General features: G+C 41.8%; 1 protein-coding gene across 1 annotated transcript in view; it reads left to right on the top strand.

Moving 5' to 3' along the window:
- The window catches only part of NEDD9 (neural precursor cell expressed, developmentally down-regulated 9), a 98288-nt gene that overhangs the window by 25502 nt on the left and 48576 nt on the right, over nucleotides 1-24210 (top strand). Inside the window, exon 2 of the mRNA XM_083827547.1 lies at nucleotides 1491-1698. Within this exon, the coding sequence (XP_083683673.1) occupies nucleotides 1696-1698 (3 nt within the window). The 5' untranslated portion in view covers nucleotides 1491-1695. The remainder of the gene's footprint in view (nucleotides 1-1490; nucleotides 1699-24210) is intronic.

Raw genomic sequence — 24210 nt, 5'->3', positions numbered from 1 at the left:
TCATGATGCAAGCATCTTTTAAGAAGGCAATCACTTCTGCCTTGTTCTGTGAAGTTCTGCCCTCCATAGTTTTTGGAGGCAGTGTTAATGTTGTATAAGAAAGTGCCAAACAAAGTCATGCCTCCTAGGTTCTCTGCACACTACAGATGCTAGTGAAGGCATTTTGAAGTTCAGGAGCCACTGTCACACCTTACAGGCTCATCCAACAATTCAAGACAGTCATTTGTGACAAACTATTCTGGATTTGGAAGTACAAATAGTGAAAGTTACTGACCTCCTCAAGAAAATGTACTGTTTCCAAGGTTTCCTTCAGACTGACTCTCCTGGCAAATGGAGAAGATCCCAAAGCTAAAGAACTCCACTCAACTTCTTGCTCACGCTGTACATTGCACACTAGAAGGTTTATGTCACAGCTTACTGCAGCCATACCCTTTACCCATCTAAAACTTCACACCCTCCACACATGGCATAAACCCTCTTTTAACTCAGAGGGTTCTCACAGGCTTGCACAGCTATTTCCAGGCAACTCCTATGCTTCTTTTTCATGCAGCTCAGATCTTTCTTTCAGAGATTAAGTGTATCAGAAAATTCCCATTGAGGAACTGCTTATTGTTGGATGGTCACTTACGTATGTGAAAGCTCAGCAAGCAAATCCCATGCACAATAGCAGCTTGTGTGTTCCTTATCAGCATAAGGACAGGGTCTCAGCAATGTGATGTTTGGGTTACTCAAGACAACAAGCAGGTTTGAAAAACAAACCAAAGTGACCTCTGAAAGCATGACTGGTCAGTTTAAAGCCAAATTAATGATCTGCAGTATAGAGATCAGCCTTTTTGTTTGCATAATCCAGATGGCGGTCTGGCTTCTAGGCACTGTCCCTATATGAAGAACATGAAGAAAAATATTAAAAGAGTAAGATATTCAAACCCATAAAATATTGATTTTTTAATCCATGATTGTGGATTGGTTACACTTCGGTTTGCTGGCTGCATTTCTCTCAAAACTTGCTCAGTAAAGCCCACAAAGTAGCTGATTTTCCCCCAGATAAGGTCTGTTTGACCTTTTAGTTCTCCAGCACAAGGCTGCAACATTAAGCTGCAGACTTGCCAATGAAGGAGCTGCTGGAATAAACATTCCAGAGCTTTTGAACAACTCTGGATATCAGCCTTCCTGATAAATGCATTGGGAGCAATAAAGTAAGGCCATGCAGCATGCATCAGTTTGATACCTGCCAAAATTCCTTAGCCCTTAACAAAGATATAAAAAAGGTCACGTCTCTGATTAAAAACACATATTGCTAACAGTGGCAAAGTTATTTAACTGTATTTTAGAAAGAAAGTTAAGAAAGTTTTTCCCTGAGGTCAGTCTTATGCATCGCTAGAACTGTGCAGGGAAACCCTGAGCAGCCCCAAACAGTTTGAATTGGCAAGGCAGAAAGTAAGTAGCTTTTTCCTCCTTTGTTCATCTGTTTCATTGACCTTTTCTTTCAGGTGGGGAAAAAAGGTGCTTGGGTCTATGAAGAAATATTTAGAGCAAGGAAATCCTGGAAGTGAAAAGTCCAACAATCGGGAAAGGCAAGAACCCACCAGTTTACTACAATGCAGGATTTTGTATGGAGATAGCTGTCGTGGACGCACAAAGCTCCTGTGTTCCTTTGATTAACATACCATAGGTGGAAGCCAAAAACACCAGACAATGGTAAGTTTCTACAAAGTCAAAAGGCACTTTAATAGAAGCGTAACTGCCTTTTTCATGGAGCTCAGCAACAAAAATGTTCTTTCGTAAGGCTGACTGAATGCCCGCTTTGTTTAGAAGTCAGGCAGAGCTCTCATTGTCAGGTTGGCCACAAGCAGTTTTAGTGCAAGAACTAGGAGAGCAGGCATCCTGGGCAGGCAGCAGTACTGTAAGTCTTGGTAGTAAATGCAGCTTTACTGAACACACTGACAGGAGGATTTTCTTTCAGGAAGAGGGGTGAGGCATCTCCCTAGCAAACCATGTCTCAAGGGAATTGTACAGGCCATTGAGGTACAGTGTAAGTATGAAGATGTGAGGGACTTGGTCCATCTCTTCATCAGAAGGGAACTTTTGTAGACTGTGCTGATCACTTTTCATATTCAAGGGAAATTTTGAGATGTCATCAGGAAGAATTCATGATCTTCTATGGACAATTAGTAAACCAGAGCAATTCAAAACATTTTAGGCAGACTAGATACCACCACTAAAACCTCCACAAGTTTCCAGCTTTGCACTCCTTGTTTGTCAGTTCACAGCACCCCTGCAGCTGAGCCACCACGCAGCTGATGTCACTGCAAGTGAAGCACATAGGCTCAGGGCTGAAACAGCAAGAGGGAGTGAGATAAAGCTGTTGGCCTGCATGTTTAAGAAGCATTTCTTCCATCAACCTAATATGCAAATATATAGGCTTGCCTTTGAATTACCACACACACTCTTTTGAAGTCTAGATAACCATGGAGGCAAGAGTCAAGTTGTGAAGAACAAAGCACATGTCAGTGCTAACTCTTACGCTATAATAAACACTTTATCAGTAATGGCACCAAATTGGAGCTCAACAACAAGCTTAACTTTGCTCCTTAGCTTTCACCCCCCTAAAGAATAGGCTTAGAAGCTACATCATTACACAGGTGATAGAAAAGATATGGAAGTATGCTTATGATGTAATTACTTAAATCATGCCAGTCTCCCAATTATGAACCCACTTCTAATTATCCCAAGCATTCTCATCTGGCATGCACCACTTGAACATTTGTTTAAGCTGCTGCCAGAACACCTTTCATCAGTAGGACAAGGTTGTGAGTAGAAATCCTGTAGCAGAAACCTGAAGACAGGCTTGCATGCCTATCGTTCAGAACTAGCACCATATTCACCACCCTAAGAAAGGTATTTTAAAAGAAAACCACAGTGCAATTTTGAAAGGGGTCTGGGCAAAAGAAATCAAACAAGAACTCAATCCGAGATTTCCACAAGCAACATAAAAGATTTCTTCACTTCTTACTGCTTTAAGAAAAGAAGCATTTTCCAACTTTCAAAAAAAAAATCCAAACAGCCCCAACCTGAGGTTGTTTTCTAGCTTGGTTTGGACAGGAGAGAATTTAGATTTCTTTTTCTAGGGACCCCTCAAAATCTGAGATCCAGCCTGACCCTCTCCATATTTTTTATGGATCTCTTAACCTAAGCTCTTTTCTAGAAGCCATACTAGTTTAAGGTTTACTTCTTGACCTTCACTGTTTTTACTTGCCCTCACCTCTTTGCTCTGTAAATTAAAGTTGTCGGTCTTTTACTTCTTTATATAAGACAAGTGCATAAATAACCAGTAAAAATGTCATACATAAGTCATACAATTAAACATTTTCTCCTCCTCATGATGTATTTTACTGAGGTATAAATCATGACTAAAAGGCAATTTAGTGCAGACAGGAATTTTACTGGGGGCTGCAGATCCCCCAGGCTCATCTGGAAAATGAGAAACAATCATAGATGATGCATCTTGCTGGGTACAAGATCCACTGGAGCTAGAGAGTACTCCGTCTAGACTGAGATTTAATTTTCTCATTTAAATCCAGTGAAATATGACTGCACCAGATGCAGTTCCATAAAACATTTGTGTTGGAGTAAGGAGGTTTTTACAAAGCCCAATCACACTGAAGAAACCATGTGGACAGAATGGAGCACTGCCAAATCACAGGAGCTGAAAGGTAGCCAGTGACTCCCTAAGTTCAGCAAGGCTTCAGCTGCACTCACTTTCTTCCTCCGATTAAGGAGAAACTTTCCCCTTTGTCCTAGCCAAAACAAGTCTGCAGGCTCAGACATCCCCCAAACCAGATATGTTCAAATCAAACACCTCCTCCTTGACTTCCAGCAGATTGAAGCACACAACTTCAGTATTTTATCCCTTTGAGCCTTCCGCTGTCCAGAGCCACCAGCTCACAATACATTTTCTGAAACACAAGATTGAGAATATATGCTGATTTCTACAGCACTCTGCCAGCTCCCATTCTGAGGGATCCCAGTATTCTATTTTGTTTTATATGTTTTTTTTACTCAGCCTTCACTGTTTTATCTGCCTTGCAGTTCAGGCAACAAAGCTGACCCCTTGGTCTGTGCAGGCAGCTGCATCACAGCAACATGCCCTTCTGCAACGCATCATGCTTTTGGTGTGAATCTCCTGATGCTTTATACTGCAGTCAGCTGAGCTGCTCTGCAATACTTGTCCAGAGACTGTTCCTACCTGTGACCGCCTGCACAGAACCTCTAGCATCCAGCTGAATATATACACCTTTCCCAATTTTTAGGGTTTCCAAGCAATAGCTAATCTTGGATTCAGCATAATCAAGTTTTGAGTCAGGCTTCAGCAGTACTGTCCATCCACAGACTGGCAAGAGGAAAGGCCCCTTGCCAAGGGGAGAGGGAAATCAGGATTAAAAACTGTATTAAAACCCACAGAGAAAGGCTGGGAGGGCTGGAACAAGTCCACACAAACAGGGCAAGATCTGACAAGAGAGCATAGTATCTTTCAGCCATCTGTTTTGTTTTTTACCTTAAAGGTGCAGTAAACTGTATTTATACACAATTCCTCAGTATACAAAGAAAGCAACTACCTTATAGCCTTTAAAAGGGGCCTCAGCTGAGCAGCAGTTTTCCTAGCCTGGATTTTGGGGATTATATCTCACTCTGTGAATAATACTTTCATTCATGGGGGCCATAGTTTTTAGTCTATAACCTCTACTGCCAACTGACATAGATTATGTTCCTCTCCACTGAGATACAGCAAGATGGAGGCCTGAAATAGCAGTTGCCTGAAATGTACCTAGTGACAGGAACATTCTGTGCAGAGTTTTATTTCTCCATGATAATTTTTAATGAACTTTGAGTTTCATATCCACTGAGACAGCAAGACAGAGTACCTCATAACAAGTCTTGAAGAAAAACACCAAGTGCTTGGATTTTTTTCCCCTTAAATACAAGCTTCTGAGTAGTCTGAACAAAGTAACTTACCAGCACACGTTAGCCACCAGTGGTTTAGATAAAAGAATCCTTCACAGAAGCCTGGCCCTGGGAACAAGTGCTGCATTTGCTGTTCATCAGAGCAGAAGTCCATCCTCATGGGATAGAGCAGTCCTCAGGAGGTGCTGGCAAAACAGAAGAGCAAGGAAAAAGCCTCAGCCTATTCTTTTGTTCCTGCATTCAACCCAGCAGCTCCTAGACTGCAGACAGTCACAGGCTCAAAGCTGGCTTAGTTCTCTCTTCTTTCCTAGTCCAACACAGTGCATGCCAGGCACATCTCAAGCTCTGCTCTACCAAAGAGCAATGAGAACCAGAGGCATGGCTGAAGGAAAGGTTCAGGTTGTGGATTAATGCATCCTTGACCAGAGAAGTGACACTTCGCAACAAGGATGAGAGCAGAAGGGAGAGCCCAGGGACATAGCTGCTGGTGGGTAACCAGGGCATTTAAGGGTAGGTCTGCTCCAGCTACGGTGACTTCTCATACAATCGCTCAAATATTGCCTTGTCCAGTCAAAGACACCCTCTAGATGCTGTGTTTCACTGCTGTGTAGGGTAGCTACAGTGTCTATGTGGTTCACAAGGATTTGCGAAAGAAGTTACAATACATCTGATGCAGTCGAAGTAAAGGCTTATTATAGCAATACAGAGCCATATTACATAAGCCACGCTTGAAATGTATCATCACCATTATTACCCTGTTGGAGGGGGTAGATCCAGAATACCAAGCTAAATAGTGGTAAATACTAAAGCTTTGGAACAAGCCGATGCTAACTTCATATTCAGAACAGACTTTTTCTAGAGTCAGAAGTGATGAGACACCAGACCCCATTTTGGTCTGTCTGAAGTAATTATTACTGAGTAGAATGAAGGGGAAAAACAGAACAAAACCACCCTCTACCTGTCACAGTTTCTCTAGCTTACTACCAGCCAGAAATATTCACATTTTCACAAGAAATACTACTCCATAGATTCATTCTTTTCTGGACATGTTAAGATAAACACAGTAAGGCAGGTCACCCTGCAACCCTTATGTGTGTATGGGCAGATCTATTCAGGTTAACGGGGACAGCCACAACACCTGCAGGGCAGGCTCACACTCCAGGTAAACATTTACCTTTCAAAACGATATCAAATGAAAGGCTTTGGTTTGCCCCAAGTGAACATAGATATTTTCCTCTGGGAATTCTGTTTTGCTGTGTGTTTTTTTTTTTCCTGTTAGTTTTTTTTTTTTAAAGAACACAGTGAGGCAGCTCTCTGAAAAATACGTTTGAGCTTTATTTGCTTTAATCCTAAAACAAGGGTATCTAGCATCTACTGAAATCCCACAAATACACACATTTCTTAGCCACAGTACTAGAACAACATTAAAGAGCACAGATACAACAGGTTGCCTACAAATGATAATGGTTTTGTTTTCCTGCTCATTTCCCAGAATATTTTTTGAAGAGCCTTATTTCATTTTATTCTTCTGCCTTCTCTCACTCGTGAGATTTCCTTATGCTCATGATTGCTTATTTGGCGTAGCATTTTATTGCAAGAGAACAGCCAAGACCTGTGTGCATACATAGCACAGACCTTCCACTTGAGGAGAGCTGGTTTTTGCAGTTTATAGATGGCACACAAGCTAACTTGCAGGGTGAATAACCTTAAACCTAGAAACATTGAGAGGCAGTATCTGCATGCTGCATTTTGTGAGCCAAATCAGAACCACATCATCACCTTTTGATTTCACAACTCTTGCACCAGACCCCAATCCAAACATTACATCTTGAAGGTCACTCTGTTACTGAGCCTTAAAAACCATCTTAACTATACACAGCTGGGCTGTTAAAGGGATCTGCAATGCCACTAGCTGTTGCATCCCAAAGGATCCCCTTGCTCAAAAGGGCAGGGGAAAACACAAGATGTGGTTTGCGCCAGGGTCTACTTGAGAGCTTAGAGGCAGCTCTAACTCTGTATTTTTTTCCCCCAGGCAACTAGAACTCCTCCCTGCCCTGGGATACTTTGTGGTTGAACCCAAAGCCATTTGCTACCAGTAGAAAGACTTACTCTTTTCACTGAGTCACAGCTCTTGCTTTGCTGTTATGAACTCACCACCTTGGTCCAGGCTGAGCAGCAAAGACAGGCACACTTCCCTCAGTCACACCAGCCATGGCTGATGGCCGTAACCAGATCAGTCACACCTCACTAGCCACAGTTACGCAAACCTCAGCAGCTACAACCACCTGGAAAACAAAACAGTAGCTCCTTCCTATACTACTCCCTGCCCTTGTTTATTCAAGGACCTGATAAGAGATGACTGTGGCTATTTTCTATTTAAATTCATTAGTTAAACAGCAATTGATTACAGATGGAGAACAGTCTTCATGTTTTATTACTGATGACTTGTTTCCTGGCATTTAAGGGCAGATGTAGATTGGCAGATCTGTTCCCTCAAGCTGTAGATGCTGCAAGGTGTGGCCACACTCTGTGTTTACAAGCTATTATCACATCTCATCATGGGCTTTTTCAGCTTCTGGGTATGTCAGCAAGATTTAAAGGCTCTGTGTGAGGGAATATGAGAGCAGTTTGGTTTGTCTGCTATCAATCAAGGATTGCTGACATGCTTTAATCTATCACTTCTAGCTTTTCTATGAAGTAGTTACTTGCTAGTTTTTTTTCCCAACGGTTTTTAACAGACCTCAGCAGCCTTGAGCAGAGACTGGCAACAAGGCACCTAAATGGACTTTATATTTCAGGTCTACCAGGTAAAACACAGAGAGCCCAAACTGCAATACTGAATTCAGCTGGGTCTTGCTGCTCTCCCCATGCTGCACCAGGCCATCCCAGGGGAACTGTTCCTACAGTAACCAGGATCCAAGCTCAAAGTCTGTCAGGCCCATCTTTCTGCATTAAAACTGAGATGTGTGCAAGATCCTACTCAAAGTTTTCATCTGGTGACTATTAAAAATGAGACCAAGCTAATTGAAACAATCAGTGGGTGTTCTACCAAGCAAATGTCTTCAGAAATCTCTACTGGCTCCCTGAACATAGCAGAAAACACTTCAAAATACCATTGCTGAAGCCTTCTCTGCAGCTTCTCTCTCAGATCCCATTCCCATCCTATTTCCCAGTTCTCTGACTTCTCCCCTTTGCTCGTCAAGTGAGAGGTGCTTTCCTGACTCAAGGCCCCAGGTCACCACGCTGCAAAGTATCCTCAATTTACAGTGATTTCAGCAAATGACAGCGCTGGTAGTACTCTGTAGGACTTGATTCTTGGTGTTTAAATATGCAGTATACATACAGCTATTGTAAGAAGGTAGTGGCAGATCTTTTGCAGAGGGGGCTTTCACCATCTGACAGAGCTTCTCTACTCGGTCTGACAGCTGGAGTACATAGGAATCACTGTATCTGATTCCATATGTCCATCTGCTTCAGAGCGCTGGTTTTGACAGGTAAACAGCTGCCTTGCTAAGACACAAATAGTTTCCACAAAGGGGAAGTTTGGCCCTAACTTCCATGAAGGTTACAGGTCAGTTTGTGGCTTGAGTCTGAGAATTTATGGCCCTTCTCACACCTACCATAAAGCTACCAAATATCTGCTGGTTCCCAGATTACCACCAGGACAGATAAACCTGCCTGACAGCTCCTCTTTCCAGATTCCACAAGCTCCATGTGACCAGTCACTCACCCTGAGCCTTGCCATCCTCACTTCCCACCAACAACCCCGAAGTCATCGCTTCAGAAATGCTGGTGATGGCAGAAGTGCACTTACCTGTTTCTTTACATTTTTTTCGCCAAACAGAAAGATTCAGGGAAAACATTTTGAGGTCAGTTGCAAAAGGATTTCTTTAGTGCCATTTATAGCAGCTGATCTAGTTAATGCCTGACAAGGATTATAGTATTTTAAATACAAAGCTTCATGTTCTGCTGACCCTCCCAAATGTCATGTTACATTTCAATCTAATATCTGATTGGAGACCCAAATTCAGATCAAATTTACAACAGGTAACACGCTGGATGTGTTTTCCAGCAAATCTAGTGAACGCGGTTAAATCCCCTAGCTTTTTCTTTCACATGGCTATTTTCTATCCAATACCATGATAAATATCAAGTGCCACGACTGGATTTTTTTTTCTTTTATTATTTCTCAATAATAAACAGCACTCCTTATTTCTCAAGAGTAAGGACTATATCTGATGTCACAATCCTCACAGTTTGGTAACATGAGTGTATATGTTAGCACTGCCTCCAGCGTGAGCTTGCACAGTGGTATGGCATTCGTTATCTTGTTCAATAGCATTGTGATCAACTTGTCAACTCAGATTGCAGGAGTAGAGACAGTTTTTGTTCTTAAGCAGCAGGACTGCTGGCAACACATTGCATTTTTTTTTTTTGTGCATTATCATCTGCAAGCTTTTATTTTAGATATTCCTTCCCCCAAAAAATGTGGCTATACTTTCTTAAGGGTGAGAATAGGTTTTACAGTAGATGATCATGACCTAAAACTTCATTGGGAAAAAAAAAAAAAGTCATTTGTAGAGAAGGAATAAAGAAGCAGCTGCAAATACAGTAAGGTTAATGTATTAATCTTCTGCTGGCATGGCACACTCTGGGAAAAAGGCTAATTAAAAGGGATTTGTGGAAGGTCATCTAGGATTGCCTTATACTGAGAGCAGTGGCAAGAGAGCTGGGTTATCAGTGATTTTTGAAAGTTCTAATTAAAGTTCCAGAAAACAGAAGTTGTACCAAGAAACTGAGTCTTTGAACTTCATCTACACTAGAAATACTCTTTACATTAGTTCTGCAAGTACTTATGGCTTTAAGAAACTTGGAAGAGCAAAAAGTGTGTCTCTATTCTCTCTATACCTAAATCCTGCTCCTGTAAAATATGTGTGTAATGACTTCTGTTTACGCCAGTGATGGGTGTAAACAGCCTGATGAGAGAACATGGCAAAGTACTGCCGATTTTATCAGCTGAAGCGTGTGATATGCAGGACTTGTTTCCCAGGAAATCAAACTATCAACCAAATTACAAACCTAAAATCCCAGCTCTGCCCTTCTGACAGCAGCAGGCACAGATTTAGACAAAACCACATGTTCTCAAGCTCTTTATTTTTAAAAATGAGACAAGAGAATGATTCCAAGGTACCTCCATCTCCTGTAACACGTGTCTCCATTTGGAGACACTGCTGTGCACTTCAGACACAGGCGATACAGACGCTTTAATTGAGGGGGAGCTGCTTTCCTTTTCCTGACTTTGCTGTTGTCACTGGACCTCCCATTTTGGCATTATGGTGTGCATTTAATTTATATTTTGAATTACTGAAGGATGATGACTAGTTAAATTCATCGGCCACGAGGTTCATGTCCAGGTCTGAAACAGTTCCAAATCTTTTCAGAGCATAGTGTCATGGGTAAGGGGTTTGAGTTTTGCTTTGGTTGATTGCAGAGAACACAGTCAGCTACAAAATTAGCTCTGGAACCATCCCTGAATTTGTCTAGATTCATGGCCTTGTCTTGGACCAATTAGTAGCAACAACTGCAAAAGAATGTTGAAGGGAGGAAGAAAAAAATAAAATAATTCCATAAATTCCAGTAGCTCCTGGAAAAAAAAATGTATTTGACCTTTATTATCTACTAACTTCTAGCTCTAACAGCTTGCTCTAGTTTTTGCTTTTAAAATACTGTTGCTGTCAGAATGGAGTCCAAAGAGAAAATAGACTCTGGAAAAAGTGTGAGACTCTGGGGAGACAGTTATTTACTGGCAGTTTCACAACTGCCCCTGCACCTCTAATGAAATTTCATTTGTCAAATTCAGTGCAACTTGGTGACAAGCCAAGATTATTCTGCCTGCCTTTTAGCTCAAAAACATCCTTTTGGTCTCCTGCTCCTAAACAGTGCCTTTAGTTCATTTGAGAAGCCTTGAGAGAAAAAAACAGTTGCAGCTTGTAGTTAAAAAAGCCAATCTCAACTTCTCATGGACATGTCTTCTTATTTTAATCTGAAAAAGTATTTAAAATTTTGAACCAGTGTTAACACCATGCGTAACAAAACATGCTCCTCACCAACAGTACTACAAAAGCAAATATATTCAGCTTTGGGGGGAAAAAAAAAAAAAAAACACTGGTTGTGATTTTATATGGACTCACTGTCTAGGATGAAGCCACCTAATAGGATTTGGGACTGAGCATCCTTTCAATGCAGGATGAAAGCTTCTAGAGGGAGGAATAGATCTTACTTAAGATGTTCTTGAGATGTTCTTAAATGCTTGAGGCCTGGTTTGTGTAAATAGCTTGCATTTCCAGTCCAGTGACAGATAAAACAGTTAAGCTATTTGACTTCTCCCACTTAATACTACTTTAACCCCCCTGAGGCTTTTTGTGTGTAGGTCTTAGAGTAGAGCTGTCGATAAAAACTGTCACAGATTTCATTTGGTCTTATTGCAAAAGAATGAAAAAAGTTAACACAAACTGATCTCACTTCCCTCATTGTTAGGAAAACAAAACAAAACAAAACAAAACAAAAAACAAATCAACAAAAACAAACAAAAAATAGTGATTTATTTTAGATAGTCTGAATAGCTGTAGACAGAGTTGAAATATGGCAAGGAAATTGCCACCCTAAACAAGCTCCTTTGAGCAACTTGATGATTTTTTTTTTTCCTGCCTGAGCTATGAGTCTTTGGAATGCACATACCAATGGTTTGCTTGGTAATGTGCACAAACAGCTCTTCCTGAGGTCCTAAAGCCACTATGTACCCCAGAGTGGGAAAATGAATGTGAAATGAAGAGGTAGAGCCCGATGGTTTGTCTGGGGCAGGCTATTTGTGACTAAAATACGTGTGCTGTCACACATACAATGGTGACTTTTTTTGCATTTTCCTCTAAAATGCATGTTTAAAGATGAATATAAATATAAATCAAATGCCACAGTTTGATGGGATGAGATTTATGGGGGTGATTTAGACAACTGACATGTTTTGCACAAAGCCTAAAGTCTGCATCCTGGGAAACCAAACCTCAGCCTGGAGATTCTGAACCTCCTTCTCTCTCATTCACCTCCAAAGTGCTTGGTGCCTAATGCATGCTAAACACTGGTCTTACATTAGGCCTCTTCATGAAACCCACCCAAAACTCATGCCCAGGAGGAGGCTCCGAGGACTGTGCCTCTTTTCTATCAAAAGGCCCAGTGGCTAAAGCTTATTTCTGGGACACAGGGAGCACAAGATGGACACCCTGAATTTGTAGCAGTAATGGATTACATTCAGCTCATTTGGGTTTAATCTTACAAAACTAGGGTATAAAGAGGCCTCATGAGATCATCTAATACAAATTTCTGGCCAGCGGCAGGATCAGATATCCCTAGGTTAACCCCAGCAAGTGTTTATCTAACATGCACTGGAAAGAGTACAAGAAAGTAGAGTCCACAACTACATTCACATATCTGCATCAGTACTTTATACTCCCATAACTTATCTTTGTCTTATGGCTAACTAACCACTCTTTGCCTCATATTTATCTGCTTTCTTCCTTTCCCATTATGCATGAAAGGAAATATTGACCTGATAGAGAAACAGTGAAATTGAAAATCGAAGTTAAACCTTCTAACTGAAGCTAGTAGACAATGCTACAAAGCAAAATAAAGGGGAATTGATAAAAATAAGTCAATTCTTAGTGCTGTCATCGTGTATGGGGCCTTCATCTGGAGCTGTGCTGTGGATGTAGCAGCTCTTTGTTTATTTTGAAGGAGTAAGTTAAGCAGTCATTCAAGGGTGTGTAGGAAAAGCCTGAGGCTGGAGATTACGATGTAGCTTTCTAATTAGACTGGAATGAAAATAGGTCTAAATCCATTGGGTATACAAGATAAGTTTGCATACTTAGTAATTGATAATAATTATGGTTGCCTACAACAACAGTGAATGCCTAATTGTTATTTTGTAACCAAAGGCAAATGAGTAGGGTATTCGTTATACATAAGCTGACAAAACTTTTTAAAAGAGTCCAGCACAACACTACTCCAGGGCACAGGGAGAGCTGTCATTTATCTGCCAGCTGGTCACTTGTTGCAAGGGTCCAAGGAACTAAACACTATCTGAACAGCCTAACTCGGTCCTACCTAGCACAGTATTTACTCTTGAGAAACTGATGGAACAGTCTGTCTGTCATTTCTTTACATAGAAGAAATCACATAAAAGTAATTGAGATGCAAAATATTTGAATATGGACACAAACCATAGGATGAATGTGTGTTAACTGTCAGCCACAAAACACCTAAATACTATCCTAGCTGTCTAGGGAGGGAATAGGAAACAACCCATGGAATTTTTGATAACGGATGATCATCAAATGATGATCCTTTTTGTTGGGTTTTAATTTTAATGATCAGAATTTAATATGCAGGAAAATGAGAGATTCTCAGCTGCACAAATAGAAGTTACACAAAAGTGCTAACAAACCTATGTCTGGTTAACTTGTAGAGAAGTATGGATTTGCAATAACATGTATGCTGAAAGCATTAGGGCAGCCACGCATATTCCCTTGCACTTACTCCCTCAGTTCCTAATGTCAGGTACCAATGCAGCCTATGTCAATGTGCAACAGAACAAAACAGCACTTTGGGAATCAGAACAGTTTGGTCTGAGTCTTAATGTCTATCTTTACATATGTGTGCTGTGGGGTGTGTGAATGCCTGGTTTCCGAAGGAAATGAAAGCTTAAGGGTTAACAGACTGTATCTGAGCCTGTGAGTATGTCTTAGGAAAGTTCACCATGTGCGTGGATGACCATTGTCTGAGCATAAGAAACTCCTGACCCTTGTCTTTCAGGGAGCCAGGGCTGGTAGCGCACCCACAACCTAGCTCAGTGAGATGAAATACCAAGTTATCTGTGAAGTCACTGGGGTATATAAAGTAATACCACCAAAAACATCTCTTTGCAATGCAGAAATCCCCTTTCTGAGAGTTATGCAGGTGCAAGTTGATTTTGAACATTGAAAATATTGCGGATTTGTCAGGGACTTTGCAAAAGAAGATAATCTGTTTGCACATAAGAGCGCCCCTGCACACTTTATAAGCCAGCTTCTTTCTGCACTTTTAGTATTTGGGATTAAACTTTGGCAACAGATATGATGTGCAGGTCTGGAAGGTATTTAACTTACAGGCATTCTCAAAGCAACTTGCTCAGATTTCCAAATATTTGGAAGATTCTTACATATTTAAAAATACCTTATTGTATTTCGGTGGACGAGTTCCAGATCTTACTGTGTCCTGTAAATGCTTCTAGATACCCTCTTTATGGCAGCCTGGATTTTAGACAAGGTCTTATTAACAATAACACAGGTATGTCCTTTACAGCACTATCTGAAACAGCTCAAGAACTATTTTGCTAGGTTGTGCGAGAGAGCCTTAATCTTGCTTCACTAAACTGCATTAATAAACTGCTTCAGCTGTAACCAAAGCTGTGGTGAGTAATAAACGTGATGTTTTAGTCTTCTAGAGGATGGTGTTTACAGTGATGGACACTCATCTAAAGGATGGCCTAGAGGAATGAATGGTGCTAACAGTCTAAATACTCCCTGGAAGAGGGAGAAGTAGATCAAGAGCTCATATTCCTGAAGGGGTGTAAAACATTAAAAAAAGAGGGAGAGAGAGAAAGAAGAAGAAAGAGAAACACCTCTCTGTTATTATAGAGGTTTTATACTCTCTCACTTAAAAGTGGTGGAAAATACTTTTCAAAGCTTAGAAGGAGAACAGAATAAAACACTTTCAGATAACATCTGTACTCTTATCACAACTGGAAATGGGGAGCATCCTGAGACTTTAGAAACCCCGCATATTCCCCCTTTTTTTTTTTGTATGAGAGAAAATTGAGAGAAATGGAGTGGAAATCTCCCAAAATACAAGCATGTTATTTCTTTCCCCAGAAACTAAATAATTACATAGAAATAAAGGTCATCTGGCTTTATTTTAAAATCTCTGCCAGCAAAACTTAAACAATTTAATGTAAAAAAATTTTTTGTGTGTTTTTTGTTGTTTTGTTTTTTCAATCTGTCTCATTATCTGCAGTACACAGATGGTTTTGAATACACAGAACTTATTGCTGATGTACAATAATCCTCAATATACTGTGTTCATTTGATTCCACAGACCAAAAATCTGATACGGTACAGTCACCAGCTAGGCAATCATTAGGAGATATGTGAATACTATCCTACCTGCCTACATTTTTAATACCAGGACAACATCAGTAGGGCAGACAGTACTTATAGCATGAAGCAAAAGGAAAAGAGAAAACATTGTCTTAAGGGCTTCCTTCAATAATGAAGTAGGAAACAGTTAATTTCTGTAAGGTTAGTTCGGCTCGTGTAAAAATAACATATTTGAGATTAAACAGTTTTATGTCCTAAAGTAGCACCTATTTGTAAATCCACAAAAAGAAAGAGCACCATACAGATATATTCCCAAAACTATATGCTGCTTGGATGTGAATGGTTCATATCCCAGAAGAAATGAAATTTTGCCATTTCTAAACTAAATTTATTTTAGTTATTTAGTTCTTGCCTTTCAGGACAAACTCAAAATTTTTATGTTCACCCTTCAAGTCTGCACTTGACACCAAATGGGGCTTTATTTATATTTCAGATCAATAAAGTTTTAGGTGCTATTGTTGAAAAACAGCAATAATTTTTATTCCTCACTCAAAAGAATACTTTTTAAATTGGAATCTCCAACTTAGCCTTTCCATAATCAATGTTACATGGCATAAAATAGGAAATAAACACATCAAATACATTTCACATTCCTTTTCCTTTAAGGTGCTTACTGCAAAATTGCATACCATATTGATCAACACAGGCACTCAGGTCAGACTTGGTTACTCTTTCTCTACCAGAATATTTACTTCTCTGTTGGACTTATAAAAGGAGACAGCAAACTTAAGATGAATGAGATTACCCAACATCAGTAAAAAAAGACCAGTGCTTTTGAAGCATGCAGTCAGTACTTACTGACTCTGCTAAGGTGCATTCACTATATTTAAAAAGCAGAGGAATATTTTACCATATCAGTTGTAAACAGGAAAAACTGTAAAATGAGTATCTTTACACGTGGATATAGTTTGCACACATGCAGACATTCCAGCATTCATTATCAATTAGCAAATAGATTACCAAAAGCAGGAATCAGTTTTAGAAGTTACATAATCCAAAATTTTGCTGTTCTTACTGGAAACACGTTGGCTGATGAGTAGCATCATTGAAATCAGTTATGGCACTTCACAAATGAAACAGAAGTCCCCACTAGAGACAGTTTTAATGACCTGGCCTAAGGACTTCCATAAGAGTGATAGCTGCTGCACTTATTGCCATTTAAATATTTAAGTGCTTTAAGAGCACTCAGTTCCCCCAGTAGCCTTAGTTCTGCATTAAGTAAGTTAGACTGTCAGTGTAATGAAACATAGCTAAATGCTTGTAGAATCAGGTGGGCTTCAAACCATTAAAACAGCTTACTGGAGTGAAAGAAGTGGAACAGCAGCAAAATCACTGCCAGCTTGGTGGAAAGGTCAGGGACATCTTCGTCTGTACTTGGTATTCTTTGAACTTAGAGAGTTATTCTACAGAGAAAAGTGACAATCACATGCTAGTGCATCAGATTGCCTCGCTGTTAAATGGGGGAGCTGGCACATTAACCACAAGACCATTAGTGTGAGCACATTTGAAGCTCTTTCACTGTTGCAGGAAGAAGTTGCACAGTTGCAGAACAGGGCTACAGATATTGTATTAGATACAAATATCGTGTACAGCCATGGGTAGTTTTGGAAGAGGCACTGTGAAAACTCAAATAATGCAAGATTTTAGAAACTTTCCCTTGTTGAATATTATGAACATTCCAGCAGACCTGAGGCTATGTTTGAATAAAGAAAGAGCTGAAAAAAGTATCTAGTTCCTTTAAGTGGGTTAGTGCAAACACTCCCTGAGCTAGCCATTTTGCAGTCCTGTGTTTGTCTTTACTCAACTTACTCAACTTTTTTTTTTCCCCATATGGGCCAAAATTTTGCATTAATATCTTCTCTATGTAAAATGCTGCCTTCTGTTTGAATGTTGAGAAAATACCTGAGATCCATCAGCAACTACTGTCTCTTAAGTTGTGTCTCCAGCCCTACCTGCAGAATGATAGGCTGGTCAGGTCAGAAGCCATTTTGACACAGCTGTGCACCCCATTAAAAACACACATGAAGTCAAGCCCAAAAGCAAATCATTGTGAAGCCTTTGCTTCACACTCAAACCAGATTTATTAGGAAAGGAACCCAACCCTATGTATGATGATTACTCTTTAAACATTTCATAAATAGTATGGTCTGGGTGATTATTAAAATGTAATACATATTTATTGCTCTAGTTATCTTTTTCTTGAAACGAAATCATGATTCGTAGCCAGGTGGTGGTTTCAGGGAAGGGTAACTTTTTTCATTATGGGGCCTGAGACTGGGAATTATGCAATAATCTCAAGAGCTTGTCATTAAAGATCAGTTTACTAATTGGTTGGCCAAACATTTCCTTAGAACTTCTCTTTGGTAGCATTTTCAAACCATGATCTTGAGGGATTTTACATCATATAGCTAATTTTTTGTTCTCTAAAGGAGAAGAAAGATGGAGACATGATTTCAGTGCTAGCAGTAAAGAACAGGATGCTGAGTACATTCAGCAGTTCCATTTCTGTCAGGTGTGGTGCCCTTGCAGATTGACCAAGAAGTGTTATCAGGCATTAACCCTCTGGCTGACAGCAGTGAATATGGCAGATGCTCCTAGGGCACGGGTGGATGTTTTAATTGCACAGCTGTGCACATCTCCTTGTCAGATCAGGGCTAACCCTGGTGCCTGGCACAGGAGGCATCAAGTGCTTGCCACTGAGTGGTAGAATGTCATCAATATGGTGACACCTTTTTCTTCTCAGTTTATTAGCAAATCTATCAAAATCTATCAGGAAGGAGGACAGAGAGCCTCTGGTCCTCATGCATAAAGACACATGGACTGCAAAATGTGTAGTCCTTTTAGAAGAAGGAGCCACTGCATCTGATTCCCTCCCATCATTCAGCACAAGGAGCAGGTGTCCCCACCTACATTTCTTCCATATGACTCCTCCATATGAGGAGTCTGCTAAGCATCTCGTAACTCAATGAGAACTGCTTACAGAAACTAGCTCCCACAAGCACAGTGAGGCCCTTTGCAAACTTCAAAGCTGGAGGGCTCAGAGTAGACCTCCTAAGCACTGGCATGGAGTCAGCAGATGTTTGGCAAGCAAACAGGTGCCATATAAGTATTCCTTGTATGCTGCAGCTTTGTGGATGTGAACTCCAGCCAGGATGCAAAGTCTAGTTAGGTACCTGCCACAGAGGAGGAAAGAGACAAGATTTATCGCAGTAGCACATTCAATACGAGTGGAAGCCAACGCAGAATAAGCAAGGGCCAGTTGTACTAAGCACTGGAGTGAGAATCATTGCTCTGCATGTCTCCACTTGGCCTTCTAGATACTGTCTTTTGGCAATGTGGTTAAAACTGCACACACACAGTCAGCGTGAACAAGGTTTAGAAAGAAAGGCAACGTTAAGTGCTCTCAATACTACCGTGCCTAGCAGCACCCACAAAATGTCAGCACTTGTCACCGCTGGCACTACACAGCAAATTTTCTCAGAGTCCATTTTGATGCAGCTCTGCCTCACAGCCTGCAGAACAGGAAAACCACATCCTTTCTGAACGCGAGCATATGACCTAGAAATTCTCAGCATGAGGTGTGATTTCACTGGAAAAGACAGAAAGACATTTTGAAACTGCAGCCTGCAAGGTAGATTGCTGATGCAGAGAGGTTACTGAATAAGTAATGGATGCAGGGGTCTTTTGTTTTTAAGCACAGTACAGATTAGTAGAAACAGAAAACAGCTGTAAGGACTGATTTCCCTCTTCTATATCCTTGTCTTCTGTGCATCTTCCATCAAATGAACAGGCTTTTCAGAAGTTCTGGGAAAAAAGCATGCTGGCTACTTTGAGCACTGAGATGCTTGTCTGCAATGAATCATTTTCTGTTCCTTGCTGGACCAGGGAAGAGGCCACCCTCTATTTACGGGATAGAAGTGACAGAGGTCATGGCAGCCTAAGCGAGCAGGCTGTGACAATTTTACAATGGATGAATTTTTATTGGCTGAACCCTTGGGACCAGCAACTGGCCTGGATTTTTCTACTACTATTACTCTGACTACCAAATTTCTCCTGTTCCCAGAATTCCTGGACCAAAACTTTACCTGGAAACTGCTCAAATGTATTTGGAAGATGTGATGATTATTATTTTATACATTTTCTCCTCCATGTATCTGGTTTCTGCCAGACGAAACGCATTTATGGGCAGGGGAGATGCAGGTCTCAGACTCCAACTCAGTTTTGCTGAACCAGGGTGTTCAGATATCTTGGCTGTGATCCCAGCAAATATTCAAGGGTTGGATTCAAAAGATTTGGGCACTCAGCTCTCAGCCAGCCACACAAGGATGGGCATAATCAGATAGAACCTATTGGATACCCCTGCCCTCCTGGAGTAGCTGGGATGCCCTAAGATACCTGTCCATAGACTCCATGCTTCAATAACCCAATCCAATCCCTGCTAGACCCACTTTTGAAAATCTAGACCTCACTTACCTAAGCTAACTGAACCTCCAAACCACTTTGCTTTTTGAGGAGGAGGACACAGTGCCAAGAACAGGGGAAATCCATTTTGGTGCTGTTTGTATTGTCACAACACAGCCAAGGATATGCTGGGGGAGATTCAGCAAAGATAGAAACCCCTTTGAGCAACACACATGCCTCCCTATCGAGCTGTGCTGCTGCAGCTTGCCAGCTCTCCCTGCCACTCAGCTCATGGCTGCCTGCACTGCAGCTGCTGTGCTCTGCTCGTGTCATCATCCACAAATCACTAAGTGCCTGCATTTTCCTGCCTGAAAGATGCTGCTGCTGATGTTACTATTCCACCTCGAAGAACTACCAGCAGTTCAGAGACTGCTGACCTACAACATACACCAGAGAAAAACCTGGTAGTAGAGGATGCAGTAATTTTTCTTAAATGCAAGCGACTACATGATCAAATAGGTGTATTACATCTCTGCTATATATAGTTCTATGTCAATAAATGTTTAACCTCTGCAGGATTTTCTTTTACCCAAAGTTTAACCACAGTGTGGACAGTAAACCACTGACAGACTGTAATGTATACAAGCTTTCCCTTATTTTCCTCTGCACACACCTAAATGAAACACCTTCTTCTCCGGTACTTCATTTCTCATGTCAGTCATGGTTGTGGTCCAGAAGTGGGTTCATATTAGCATCTCAGCACGTGTTTTCTAACCTCACCTGGTACAAAAGTGCCACACTCTGCACTCACCTCATTTCTGAAACCTTGAAGGGGAATGAATGATAGAGCCATAACTAGCAGCAAAGAATTTCAAAAGAAATTCCCTAATAAAATGGAACCATATGAAGGAAAAAACAAACAAACAAACAAACAAACACCTCCAAATTAATTTGAACAGAAATCAGCCAACCTGAGAAAAATCACAAATTGTTTGCAAGTGATGAAGACAGAAGAAAGCAAAATTCATCAAGATCATATTTACTATGAATTAGCCAGTCAGTTCTCAACTTTGGAACTTAGCACTGTTACAGAAAGACAGGCCCTTGAATAGAGAGGAGGAAGTTGCTGCTTTGAAGGCTAGACTCACTTCTAAGTTAAATCTTCTCATACCCTGACAGATTTTTCCATATCTAACTACATCATTCATGGCGAGCATTTGGAATTCATCTATATGAATTCATCTACACATAGTAAGTCACAGAATCACACAAATCACAGAATCATCTAGGTTGGAAGAGACCTCCAAGATCAGAATTATTACCCTACACATGTGAACACAACTGTCACCTACTTCAACATAAGCTTTATCAGCTGGACTGGTCCAAAGAAGCAGTAATGACCCATAAAACTGAGCAGCTTTAGTATAGCAAGTGCATTCCCAACACCACAAAGATCTTGCACAAATCAAAGACAGAAGCAGTCTTTAGCATGTATGTAAACAGTAAAAGGAAGACTAGGGATAATGTGGGTCCCTTACTGAACGAGGGGGGTGTCCTGGTAACGGGAGACAACAAGAAGGCGGAGATACTGAATGTTTTCTTTGCTTCAGTCTTTGCTTCAAGGACTCCCCCCCAGGACTCCTCGACCCTGGCAGGAGGAGAAAGGGGCTGGGAAATGGAGGGCTCCCACCTGATTGACGAGAGAGTGGTTCAGAAGCGTTTGAATGGGCTCAATGCACACAAATTCATGGGTCCCGCCAGGATGCATCCACGTGTGCTAAGGGAGTTGGCAGAGGTGATTGCCGAACCGCTCTCTATCATCTTTGAAAGGTCCTGGAGAACAGGAGAGGTGCCCGAAGACTGGAGGATAGCCAATGTCACTCCGGTCTTCAGGAAGGGCAAGAAGGAGGATCCAGGAAACTACAGGCCAGTCAGCCTCACCTCTGTCCCTGGAAAAGTGTTGGAACAGCTTGTGCTGGATGCCATCTCCAAGCAATTGGAAGAGAAGAATGTTATGAGGAGTAGTCAGAATGGATTCACCAAGGGGAAGTCGTGCTCGACCAACCTCATTGCCTTCTATGATGGCATCAGCAGCTGGGTAGATGGGGGGAGAGCAGTGGATGTCATCTACCTTGACTTTAGCAAGGCTTTCAATACTGTCTCCCATGACACCCTGATAGCAAAGCTGAGAAAGTGTGGGATAGAGGAGTGGACAGCAAGGTGGGTTGAGAACTGGCTGACTGGCCAAGCTCAGAGGGTGGTGATCGGTGGCGCAGAGTCCGGCTGGAGACCTGTGACTAGCAGTGTTCCCCAGGGGTCGGTGCTGAGTCTGCTCTTGTTCAACACCTTCATAAACGACCTTGATGAGGGAATAGTGTCTGCCCTCAGCAAGTACGCCGATGACACAAAGCTGGGAGGAGTGGCCGACACGCCAGAAGGCTGTGCTGCCATTCAGCAAGACCTGGACCTGCTGGAGAGATGGGCAGGAAGAAACCAAATGAGGTTTAATAAGATCAAGTGTAGAGTCCTGCACCTGGGAAGGAACAACCGGACATATCAGTACAGGCTGGGGGACGACCTGCTGGAGAGGAGCTCTGAGGAGAAGGACCTGGGAGTCCTGGTGGATGACAGGTTGACCATAAGCCAGCAGTGTGCCCTGGTGGCCAAGAGGGCCAATGGGATCCTGGCGTGCATTAAAAGGAGCGTGGCCAGCAGGTCAAGGGAGGTGATCCTCCCCCTCTACTCTGCCCTGGTCAGGCCTCACCTGGAGTACTGTGTCCAGTTCTGGGCTCCCCAGTACAAAAAAAAGACAGGGATATCCTGGAAAGAGTCCAGCGGAGGGCCACAAAGATGATACAGGGCCTGGAGCATCTTCCCTATGAAGAAAGGCTGAGAGACCTGGGTCTGTTCAGCCTGGAGAAAAGAAGGCTGAGAGGGGATCTCATCAATGTTTATAAATACCTGAGGTGTGGGAGACAGAGGGATTTGGCCAACCTCTTTTCAGCGGTTTCTGGAGACAGGACAAGGGGCAATGGCCACAAAATTGAGCACAGGAAGTTCTGCACCAACATGAGAAAGAACTTCTTCACGGTGAGGGTGACGGAGCACTGGAACAGGCTGCCCAGGGAGGTTGTGGAGTCTCCTTCTCTGGAGAGATTCAAGGCCCGTCTGGACGCCTACCTGGGCAGCCTGCTCTAAGGAACGTGCTTTGGCAGGGGGGTTGGACCCGATGATCTTTTGAGGTTCCTTCCAACCCCTTCAATTCTGTGATTCTGTGACTAATGAGTTGTTATATGTATCTATTAAAATGGCATGCCTGACATATTTTAGATATGGGGGCATCTACTTACATAAATGCATACTTACAGCACATCCGAAGTCTAGAACCACAGCTGTATAAACATGTCACATGCGGGTTTGCTTTTGTTTTCTGAAATACAGAGCAAGCTCTGCAAGAGAAAACAACAAACATTAAAGCAGAGCTGAAAGCTGCCCAGGGCCACAAGTGGAAAAATGCCTCTGCATCAGGTGTCTTTAATTGTATCACTGCACAGAAAAAGCTGAAAAATATAGACACACTTTTTATTTACCCAAATATTTGAGTGAAGTAGCGCTAAAAGCAAGAACAGATGAAAACTCACAAGTTTTTAAGGAACTCAACTCTTTTTCATTTTATTTTCTCTAAAGAGTGAAATAATGAAATAATCTCTGTTATTCTCAAAGAACAGGATTGAGGTCAGCAAACAGAGCAGCCTCAAAGCCTGAGGGAACAGGGCAGAAGGAGCAATTGCCACTCACCATATGAATGGCAAGGAAAGAGAAAAACAGACCTGACCTTTCAGGGAGACCTGGAAACAGCCCCGAGAGCACTGGGAGAGAGCAAACCCGCCCCCCCCCCCCCCCCCCCCCCCACCCGAGAGCAAACAAAACAAAACACACAAAGAGGCATTAAGAAAACCTCACTCCAGTAGGAAGAGGAAGTGGTTTAAGGGGATTAGCTCCAGAAAAACAAAGCTCCACTCTTCCTCATACTGCCAAGGATTCCCAGAAATACTCTTCTGTAGCATCGATGGGGCTATGAAAATGTACAAATGTTGGCAACCGCTCAGTAAATGATAGTAATGGGAGGTGGCATCTCTGGACCTCAAACAGCTAGCAGACAATTGTCTCATTTTCGTGGTGTGTCAGATTAAATTTAGCCTTTAGTGCTTTGCTTGTCTTGTGCCGTTACCTCCTTTCCAGAGAAAAATGCAGAACATTTACAACCTTACACTGACTTTGACCTGCAAACACAAATGCCAGCCCACAAAAAACTAGTGCTGAATCATTTCTTTTCCCAGCTATGACCTTTCTACCCCTTCCGCTTTCGTGTCTGTCCATTTCTTCACGAGTGGCTCTCAAGCATCTCTATCACAGAAGTATTTGAGAAGATTCGGTAGATTTGTACTTGAGCTGCAGGGAAGTTTTCTCAGCCAGGAGCCTTTCATGGTGGGCAACAAACATAGCTCCCATTTTCTGACAGTGTTTCTTCAACTGTAACAAACTACAACAGCTGAGTATCCTGTTTCCCAGGAAACATTTCAAGTTCTTTCAAACTGAA

Source organism: Anser anser (assembly GCF_964211835.1).
Source record: "Anser anser genome assembly, chromosome: 2".
Classification (NCBI taxonomy): Eukaryota; Metazoa; Chordata; class Aves; order Anseriformes; family Anatidae; genus Anser; species Anser anser.
Note: the sequence above shows the minus strand (reverse complement) of the source record. Positions and strands in the feature narration are given on the sequence as shown.